This window comes from Lepisosteus oculatus, chromosome 11, assembly GCF_040954835.1.
Source record: "Lepisosteus oculatus isolate fLepOcu1 chromosome 11, fLepOcu1.hap2, whole genome shotgun sequence".
In the NCBI taxonomy this organism is placed as follows: domain Eukaryota; kingdom Metazoa; phylum Chordata; class Actinopteri; order Semionotiformes; family Lepisosteidae; genus Lepisosteus; species Lepisosteus oculatus.
The window spans coordinates 18186355-18197777 of NC_090706.1; the positions used below are offsets into that span (position 1 = coordinate 18186355).

The 11423-nt window shown below is 42.2% G+C and overlaps 1 protein-coding gene across 1 annotated transcript in view; it reads right to left on the reverse strand.

Annotated features, from left to right (window-relative positions):
- The window catches only part of LOC102683725 (procollagen galactosyltransferase 1), a 29319-nt gene extending 20453 nt beyond the window's left edge, over window positions 1-8866 (reverse strand). Inside the window, exon 1 of the mRNA XM_006631496.3 lies at window positions 8527-8866. Within this exon, the coding sequence (XP_006631559.1) occupies window positions 8527-8744 (218 nt within the window). The 5' untranslated portion in view covers window positions 8745-8866. The remainder of the gene's footprint in view (window positions 1-8526) is intronic.
- Between the last annotated feature and the right edge of the window lie 2557 nt (window positions 8867-11423).

An 11423-nucleotide genomic window follows, 5' to 3' on the forward strand; every position in this document is an offset into this window, starting at 1 on the left:
AGAAAAGAAAGAACATACATAGTATATTTAAGGGCTTAAAAAAAGTACAGCTCTGACAGTGTAAAAGAACCAAATTTGTTTTAGTCTTGACTCTTGAACAGAGAAGACCAAGAAGAGAACAGCTACGATTTGAATACTGAATCCTCAAAGGCATCGAGAAAGGCAGCACAATGGACTTCAAATTTGACACAAACACAAACCAGAACAAGTGGAAACTAGAGGGGAGCACTTTTAAAAAAAAAAAATCAGGGGGCACATTGTTTACACAAAGGATTGTAGGAGACTGGCACAAGCTACGGTACCATGTTGTTGAAGCAGGTAAACTGGCTTCTGTCATGAAACAGCAGGACGAGACCCTTGAGTCCGTTACTACAGGTCTCTACGTGAAGGGCCAGATGGCCCTTAGTAAATGAGTTAAACACCTGCGCTTGTTCATAAAAATCCTTCAGCTGACAAGTCAACCATTTCAGTCAGGATCATTCCAAACCCGTCCCATAAAACCTCATCCGAATGGAGAAAGAAACTGCTTCACCTGGCTCTTCCTGCACTTTTACAACACTGCAGGACAAGTTTCATCCCTACAAGAAAAAGACCAGGAGTGTGATGGCAACATGCTGGTGGCACTGTCCTCAGATTTTTCAGCAATCGATAGCTATGACTGGCATTCTGTCCAAAGTGACAACATCAAGTTGTTATGTAAATGTGTTTTCTAGGACATTAACAGTTTGCTAACACGACAGTCAATTGAAGATGCCCCCTTTTCAAACCTATGCTTCTAGGCTAAGTTCTGCTTTGCCGTGATCTTTACTGGGAATTTTTCGGCTTTCTGAGGGGAACGACCAATATCGTTTTCAGAAATCAAGGTGTAGGCTGACATGCTAAGTGTGCGGGAATTCCATTTTGACAGGCCAGATGGGAATACCTGTAATCCAAGAATATTAAGAACCCAGCAAATTTAAGCTTGTAAAGCATTTTATAGAACACCTGGAAAAAATCTGCAGCACCAGTCATACACTGGAAACATGTCTGAATGTATACAGGCAGCAAAACAGCACTTACTCTAGACAAGATTAAGCAATAGAATTTTGTTTTGACAAAACTCAACTGCACTTTTCACGTGAAAGGAAATAATACTAGCATACAACAAGCGACAAAAATAACATTTAATAAATTGCATTTTACTGAAATAACCGAAGCTTTTGAATATACTGCACCTGCAAACAGAAGTCTGCAGCAAATAAACAAGACTCTTACACATTTGCTAGAAACAATATTCCAGCTCTTATAAGCTGTCTGTGAAGAAATACCAGGGCAGAACACTGTCAGTCGGCACCATGGACGCCGACAGGAGGAATTCATTTCCTATAACCTCACTTGCTGCAGGGCCAGTCTTGTGCAGAGACATGCATCGGCACGTGCTAAATCCTAAACCTTGTTCGCAAGAACATTCATTTAGGTGCCAATGAGCCAGATCTTGAACTGTATCCCCACACCTCCCAAAAAAGTACTTTGAGCCACACAGGACTGCTGAAAACATCATTACAAAAGACTATGGTGAAAAGAAGTCTGAACACTGTAATTCATACCGAGGGGACAGTGACACAGTGGTTAGCATTGCTGGCAGCAATGGAGCCCTGGGTTCAATTCCAGACCTGGGCTGCTCTCTGTGTGGAGTTTGTATGTTCTCCCAGGGTTCACATGGTTTTACTCCAGGAGCTCCGGTTTCCTCCCACAGTCCAAAGACACACTGAGAGGTTCACTGGCTTCTGGAAAAACTGTCCCTGGTGTAAGTGTGTGCATGACTGTTTGTGTCTGCCCTGTGATGGACTGGTGTCCTGCACAGGCTGTGTTCTGTCTAGAGCCTGTTACTTGCAAAGATCTGGCTCCCCCACAACCTTGAACTGGATATAGCACAAGAACAAAAGCCAAATTTAGATCCACAAGTTCTTAACAACTACAGGCTCGTCTCAAACGTCCCATTTCTATCTAAAATTCTTAAGAAAATAGTTGTGGCCCCAACTTCAGTCATATCTGGACTCAAATGATGTACTTGAGAAGTTCCAGTCTGGTTTCCACCTAGGCCACAGAACTGAAACTGCATTAAATAGAGCTGTAAATGATATTCTGTTAGCTACTGATGCGGGGCATACAACAGAGCATGTGCTTCTAGATCTTAGTGCTGCCTTTGACACGGCTGATCACTGTTTTGTTACAAAAAACGCTTGAGTTTGAGGTTGGCTTATGTGGAACCGCCCTTAAGTGGTTTACTTCATATGTAACTAATCGTTTTCATTATGTTCAAATATCTAATTATTGTACTGCTTCGTCAATGTCACCAGTTCAATTTGGGATATCACAGGGATCAGTGCTGGGACCAATATTGTTCTCTCTGTACATGCTGCTGCTAGATAGGATAATACATTTTTTAAAAAAATTTTATTCATACGCTGACGACACTCAAATATACATTTCGTTTACACCTAACGACAACTTGTCTATTATCACTTTACTTAATTGCATTAATGAAGTAAAGACTTGGATGTGTGAAAACGTTTTGCTACTCAACTCTGATAAAACTGAGGTTCTGTTGTTTGGAGGAAACAATACTGACAGGACTACCATCACTTCAGCACTTAATTCAGAGGATTTTGCCTCAAAGACTCAGCTTGTAACCTTGGTGTCATATTAGACACAAAGCTCTCGTTTAACTCTCATGTTAAAACAGTATCGAAAACATGCTTCCTACAGTTAAGAAATATTGCAAAACTAAAGTAGTTTTTCTCCACTCAAGTAATACATGCTCTTGTATACAGCACGTTAGACTACTGCAATGCCTTACTATCAGGGAGCACACACCACTCTTTCAACACCTTACAGCGAATTCAGAATGCAGCAGCTAGAATTGTTACTAGGAGCAGAAAGAACAACCGTATAACACCTATACTTCTGCATCGGAAGATTTCAAATTGTTTTTGTGCACATTATGAAGCATGCTGACAAAACGGAAAGGCGACAGGACACGTCTCTCAGGAGCAGTGAGTAAGGGCTTGCACTACTGCCTCAACCCCTTGCCAACAACTGCTCTTTTTCTGACATTTTGGGACATGCTCTTCCATTGCCTGCAGGGGCTACATGCCTCGGAACAGTGTTAACAAGATCTAAAAGAAAAATCCAAAACATCCGTCCCAAAGCCTCCAACATCCCTTTGAACTGAAGGTTTATAGCAAAGACTGCCCTCGTCTCATCTACAGCGCAAGGGGCTCTATTAGCAGAGTGCATACACCAATATAGGACACAGCTGCTGGGTCACATTACATGTGGTCCCCGGAGACGGAGCAAAGAATACCTGGCATTGTGTGTGGTTCAATGGGAGATGTGTGATGACAGCCAAGAACCTTTTCCCTCAGACAATGATATTTGTAGAAAACAGCCATCAGAAACACTGGCCACCCTCTAAACACTCTATGATAAGAGGGAGTACTACTTTCACAAATACTGCCACTAAGGAAAACTGCCAATTAAAACATTTAACATCTTGTAAAACAGCTTAAAGAGCAGGCTTAAAAAATCAGAACAGTTTAGCTATGACTGAATGCTACTACCTAGCCAAGTCATCATTTATTGTGCTCAATGCTTTCAGAATGTAATAAAGTACACAGATCATGTACCCAACACAAATATTTATCTACCATAATGTAACTTAATATAAAAGTGAGTGGTTCCTCTTTCTTAATTAAAATAATTAGAATTGCTTACACTTTTATAGCGCTTTTCTGGACACTCCACTCAAAACACTTCCACCACCAATGTGCAGCATCCACCTGGATGATGCGACGGCAGCCATAGTGCACCAGAAGACTCACCACACATCAGATATGAGTGGGGAGGAGAGCAGAGTAATGAAGCAGAGTAATGACTAATTTCATAGATGGGGATTATTAGGCCATGATTGGTAAGGGCCAATGGGAAATTTAGCCAGGATGCTGGGGTTACACCCCTACTCTTTTTGAGAAACACCCTGGGATTTTTAATGACCACAGAGAATCAAGACCTCGGTTTTACATCTCATCCGAAGGACAGCGCCTGTTTACAGTATAGTGTCCCCGTCACTATACTGGGGCATTAGGACCCACATGGACCACAGGGCAAGCGCCCCCTGCTGGCCCCAATAACTCGTCCAGCAGCAACCTTAGTTTTTCCCAGGTCTTCCATCCAGGTACTGACCAGGCTCACACCTGCTTAGCTTCAGTGGGCTGTCAGTTGTGAGTTGCAGGGTGATATAGCTGCTGAATAAAGAGATCTTTTTGTAACGAATTCCAGGCAGGATCTATGTCCCTGACTGGGCAGAATTTTTGTATCTATTTTTTCCAACTGATCTTGGAGATACCCTGAATCTTCTGGCTTGTTATGCTGCCTGCATTGATCCCTTAACTGGCTTAATGATTAGACAATATTGATTAAGGGAAGCAATGTAAAAACCACAAACTACTATGCAGGACCAACAAGGCTATAAGCACAAAAATTAGATATTGCTAATCTGAAATGTTTAAATGCATGCAATTGGAATACTCCTCAGAAACCTCAGAGGTAGTGAACTAGTTCTGAGAGTGATGCGTTGCCTTTCTTACTTTCTAGCTGATGGGGTACAGCAATTTGAAAATGGAAAAAGAGGAGATTATTATGGGACAAAATATACTGTACAAAGACACTGCCAGGAGTTAATCCAGTGAACTTTAGGATCAACGATGAAATGAGAATCCAGGGTGCAAAAGCAAATCAAGAGGTAGTGCACGTAGATCTGAGAACCAAAAGATCATCTTTACACGAAGTGGGGTGGGTGTCTGGAACATGCACCTCCACCTTGTTAACCCGACACCATCACCTCTTGCAAATCACAATAAAATGAGATCCCTGGATTAATCATAGAGAGAACTACAAACCAGGAAAAGGAAGATGGACCTATAAGTGTTCCCATTCATAAACTATTTTTTTATGCTAGAAACAAACAACACTTTAAGATCCGACTTGAAACAGATGCCCACTTTAAGAATGACAAGAAAAATGACAAGATACTCACTAAACTAAGCAAATTAAATTGATCAGAGAAGGTTGAATTCTAAAACAGTGCTCACTGTACAGTAATGCAGAGAAAAAGAGGATGCTTGAAGTCTCTGAAGTTTGGAGTTTGACATCTTGGGTCTGGAGGAAATGGGTCATAAATAGTCATCTTTCAGCTATTAAAAGGCTTCTTGAGGCCGAGGTGAGGTGAGCAACGAGACACACAGCTTCTTTTGTATTGCGCACACAGCCAGTGTGGAGAGGAAACCAGGACTCCCCCGAAGGAAAGAGGCAGAGCTCCTTCACAGCGCCGTTTCAGGTTCCACAGTTACATCAGCCCCCAGAAAGCCCAGTCGCAGGGAATATTCTGGCACGCTTCAGACTCGCAGTCCAGGCCCACACAGCAAGACTCAGGCCTGATCGCCCAACCGTGGCCTACAACAGCTAGTGTAGCCAGGCCCTGACGCACTTCAGAACAGAACGTGCTCTTAAAACCATTGGCAACACTTGAGGCTGCTTCGACCCAAGAGACCTGCTCACTCCTGCGTACAGCAGCACACGATAGCCAGCAGAACGCTTGGATATGTGGCAAAAGTGTGCCAGCTCCAGCTAAGGTAGGTGTTAGAACAACAAAACATGCTTGCAAGATCCGGGAGTGCTATATTCCCTTTGCTCCATAAAATAGAGACCTCTCCATGCTGCAAGTGCACAAAGAGCAAGCACAACAGAGCCTGGACCGAAATGTGCGGGACTTCTGCTGATTTTATCAAAACAAGCAGACATTTCTTCAATTTTAAATAGGAAAGAGACTCAAGGAGACAGCAGCTGAAGCAAGACGGCAAAGGTACAAGTAGAGAAGAATTCCAGGGGGGAAATTAAACAAAAGATTAAAATGACTTTTCCCAGCCCAAATAAACCTCTAGTTCTTCCTTAGAGCAAGGAAGGCTGGGTGCATTTGATTCTGGGATCTAAAGGACAATTTCTTTGGTTAATCTAATGCCCAGTGAAGGGGGGAAAAATCAGGTTTGTCCATTCATAATATCTGGGCTTGGCGACAGTTCTGCGGCGTGAGATAACTACCACTGGGTCTTTTATTCCACTGTAATTACACGCTGGTTGCTGAAGGCAAAGCACCACAGTTCTGCCAAGCAAAAAGTAAACACGGTCTACATGGCATTCCAACAGTCCAGTCCGAACCACAAACACAGGGACTGAGTGAGGAAACCTTTAGTTTATAAGACCTGAACTTTCACACCTTGTCTCACCTGTGTTCCACCCTATTCACCACATCATCGCAGATACTGCAAAACACTTGAATTGTCGAAAACAGCCAGTTCATTTTAGAAGGAAGTTAGCTACAGCAGGGTTTCACAATGCTGGTTCTGGAGACCCACAGACTGCTACACTGCGTTCCACTAAGCACAAATAACTAACCAAACAAAAACCTAACAATAGGTTCAATTCAAACTCGAATCGTTTTCAGGTCCTAAGCAGGCAGGAGGTTGCCTTTTAACTACTGCGTTGCGCAGATCAAAACAAAACTTTTGAGTAGAAAACTAAACTTGGAAAAGTTCTAATCAAGCAGTTGGATTGTTGGATTCATTAAAGAACTCACCTGCGGTGAATCCAGCAGGTTTGTGGGTCACCGGGACCAGGATTGGATACCCCTGTCCTATATTCCTAAACTTTGATTATTTCGTACATTCATAGACATATAACTATTGTATCTATATTACGGAAAGTGATAAGCAATTAGGTGATAAGCTTATTGCCTTCAATACGAACTAATTAGCATCCTCATCAACATTTCAAACATGCCAAACGACACGAAATCGACCGAGTGTATTTTACACAGTCCGTCTCCTCCGCTTAACACGTTTCAACTACTCACGGATACAAACACGCCAATACTTTATTCTACCGCTGTCACCAAAGTATTAGTCATACCAGGTGCGTTAAACTCGAGCAAAAGTTAAAATTTCACATTTTGGAGCATTTCCAATTTTGGAGCATTTTTTTTAGGGTTTGCGTTAAACTCGAGCAAAAGTTAAAATGTAAACTTCTGGAGCATTTCCAAAGAGGTCCCGCGATTTACACGTAGGCGACGTCGCGGATTCGCCTGAATGGTAATGAAATCCTCCTGCGTCTGAGGCTTTCGAAACGTTTGCCCAGCGCACTGTAACTGAAACGAGGGATTGTTTCCATTATGTAGTTCATATAAACCTGCAATGGGTTTTACTCTGCTTCTGCCGCAAACCAGAAAACCGTTTTAGAAAAATTAAGAGGTGGATCGCCTCCAAGTCACACCGACGGACGCTCGGCTGAGACCTTATTAAAATGAATGGTTAACGCCTGGAGTCATTTATATTGGAGGGCTGCTGCTGGAAACTTTTAAGGTTTTATTTGAATACCGCTCGCCAGGGTGACGTCCTGGTACATCAGCCTTTCTACGTTCCTGTTTTAAGTACAGTAAAAGTGTGCCTCTCATATGATCGTTGTACGTCGACATTCCTCTTTTCAAACAGCCTGCATGTGTCGTTTTTGTCCTCCCCAAAATATTTTACTACTATAAGGAATATCGGTCCTAAGAAGTTCTCTTAAATTCCCTCTCGTTGACACGATCGTATAGACTTATCAACGGAAAAGTCTGCAAATCTGCACTGTTCACCTCATCACGAAAGGACGGAGTGAAAACGGTGCCTTTTTTCCAGGTTCTGAACATGTATCGGCCTGGTTTTTTAATAACTTAAAAAGGAGCTAAAAGCAGCTGCTCCGATGCGCAAGAGCACGGATGCGCTGTTCCCCTCAAGACAGCTTGTGAGATGATTCACACGTAGATACACAGCCCCCGAGGGAAAAGCAAAGCGATCCGCTAAAATCCACTGCACTTAAACTCTATTACCTTCAATTACTAAATCATACATCACATTTCGATGCTCAACTACCACACTTGCTCAAGTTACTACAGATACAGCGAGGAACTGAGAATTATATGGTAAACTACAGTAATCTGTTATTGCATGTGGACTACTAAACTTTTTTTAGTTACTTCACTCACGCGTTAACAGATATGCAGGCACCTAACTTTTTATCTGGACTGTGCTGTTTCACAAAAACCACTTTCTATAACGTAACTCCCAGACACTACAAATGCTGCCCGCGATGCATTAACGAGTTTCTGATAACTGCGAGATAACTTTAGAAAAAGATCTTAGGAAAAGTTCGAGTCACCCAATTTCGTGTTTATTAAAAAGTCATGCATGTGGCATAATTTCCCTCGCTGATACTATAATACTCAGCTAGGACAGTGGATCTCACCAGCCTGCAGTGATGTGTCAACAGCATTCCAACATTTGAGCAAAAGTTTTCATCTTACAACTCCAAGAAACCCGCATCTCCTTGCATTTTCACTCTGCTTTACTACATAAAACAAAACCTTTTTAAAACGCTCTCCGGTTTCGGGCTTACCACAGGGCAATCCGGTCTTTGGGAAAGTTGAGGCGCTCTATAGTCGCCAGGAAGTGCGGCAGGGAGTGAGCCGAGTTGCGGCAGATGAGAGCGAGGAGCACCCTGGGTGCGAGCAGCGGGGACTCGGGGCTCCAGCGCTCTTCGGGGAAATATCCTCGGGCCGGCCCAGGGATGAGAAGCGAGAGCAGGGCAGGCAGCAGAAAGGGGAGCCGGAACATTGCAGACGAGGGTTTTGGGGAGGAAATGCCAGCAGGGAGACGCACAGCAAACGGAGAGTAAGGTTGACGAAAACGTTATCCCCGATTTACTGACCACCGACAAAAATACAACGCCGCAGAGCGTTTTTTTGGCGTTAAGGGGGAAGACGTTATTAAAGGGGAAAAAAACTTCCTTAAAGGGGAAGTTCGGCTATTTTACGTTTTGTGTGTGCAGATAAAAAGAAGTTTCCTTTAAAGGTATTTTATCCACCTCAAGTGGAAACGGTATGTACTAAGACGGAGAAGAGAGAAGAGGTATGGTTTAGTTTGTGGAGTAAAACACTGTCAGTCATTTTTAAGTATTATTTTCCAATACAAATTCATTAACACAGCTCCTCCTTACATACATCAGCCTTGAGCGAAAGACACGACACCATCATTCCATATAGGACCCATAGGAACCAACGAACTCCAGGATAGGTTTTTTGATGCCAGACGTCTGTCTTACTAACTCAAATCTTTAAAGGATTTTGTTGCATAGACAGATCGGAAGTACCGACCGGGAGCCAAATGATATCCAGAGTAAATAAAACGTTCGTTTTAAAGTAGAACCTAAATACCAGAATTAACTTCACAAGGTGCTTCTCCTTTAGTGTTCATGTTACATTATCAAAACATACTCAGGCGCTGAATCTAGGATCAACTTTATTTTTTAATACAAGAAGCGGCATTTCAAAATCTCTTTAATTTTATCCCTCCCTTTAAGAGAATCCAGGTGCAGATCGCGGCGTTAAATTGGAATGTGCCAGAACGTTCTGTGGGCGTGGCGAAGGCAGCTGATTGGACACTTAAGGGCTGAAGAAGGTCTGGGTGGGATGGGCCACTGTAGGCGCAGTCGTATTAGTCCCAGTAGAATAATAAACAGGCACAGCATTGGACTGTTAGTGAGTGTGTATTCGTAGGTATTTATGAACAAATCACAGGGCTTGATTGTTTTTGTTAAAAAAACCTTTCCTATTAAACGTTCTTTTGATTAACTAATCCCTTCTTAGTTTTCCGTTCAACTTAGAATATTAAAAACCTCTCCAAAAGCTGTTAAAATCTTAATTACAAAATTACAGATCTATAAAAGAGGAATTCTGAAAACAGGGACATAGCTTCGGTTTAATTTGTTTACACATAAATCCGAAAACTGAGCTGGACTCTCCCTGAAGTTATTTTAAGAGAATTGCTTGTTTTTACACTGGACGAAAATACTTTGCGAGGTAAGAAAGTTGTCAGCATTCACTGAGCCAATATATACAAGGTACATCCTCAGGCAGGGGTCATGCTAATATTGTATTATTTTTATTGTAGACCTGGAACAAGTTAAATGTGAACACTTTTTGTGGGTGATTTGTTAAAGTTGTAATTCAGAGATGCATGTGGAACACAAATCAGAATACCCATCAGCCCTCAGGGTCCCGAGCTCCCTTTATTGATCAATTTCTCACTTGTTGTCCTCACCTTTAATAACAGGGGATTAAGGGTGACCTGTAAGACTGATGGGTTGGGGCTCCTCAGGACCATAATCTTTGGGGATCTTTGACCTTGATAACCAATAATAAAAGATTCTTACAAAAAATAATGAGGGTCATTCAAAAAATGAAATACTGTAAATAGGAGTTTCTATCGAACCACTGCTCACTCAATACAAAATAAAGCAGATGTTTTCAAAAAATAATTCCTTACACTTAAATGGCACTTTTCTGGACTTTCCACTCAAAGCGCTTTACAGGTAATGGGGACTCCCCTCCACCTCCACCAATATGTAGCCTCACCTGAATGATGTGACAGCAGCCATATTGTGCCAGTACACTCACCACACGTCAGCTATCAGTGGGGAAGAGAACAGAGTAATGAAGACAATGTATAGATGGGGATTATAAGGAGGCCATGATTGGTAAAGGCCAGGAAGACATTTTGGCCAGGACACCAGGGAAACAACCCTATTCTTTTCGAGAAATGCCCTGGGATTTTAATGAGTCGGACAGCGAGTCAGGACCTCGGTTTTACATCTCATCCAAAGGACAGCGCTGGGGCTTTAAGACCCACACAGACTGCCCCTTCTGGTCTCACTTACACCTTTCCCAGCAGCAACAGCAGTTTTCCCAGAAGGTCTCCCATTCAGGTATTGGCATTGACTAAACTCACACCTGCTAAGTTTCAGTGTGTTGCTAGTTGTGAGTTGCGGGGTGATATTTTTAAAATCCTTAAATTAGAAGGACAACGAAGTTCCAATGAAATCATTCCCCCAAGGTGTGCCTGTCAAGATTTATTCTAATGGCAGTTTTCTTAAATTTAAAAATATATAATTTCCAAAGCCAAGTCCGTTTTATGGAGAGTTTCCATTAACAGTTTCTGAGCTGCTGTTTAAATCATTTCACTAGGTCAGAGAAAGCTTGCTGCTCCAGTTCCGAGTAAGGACTGGTTTTCGTTCTCATTAGTTGACTCCTTATGTAGGTGAAGAGGAGAGATATGGCTTTAGCCTAATTGTTTTGCAACCCATGTGATTGTAGATTAACAAAGCTTGAGAAGGGTGTGTAAGGGAATGTTTTTCCTGGGTGAAAGTTAGAAAAATTGCACATTATGGTCAAAAATAAAACAGTCAAAAATATTCATCCATCTATCCATTTTCTAACCTCTTCATAAAATTCAGGG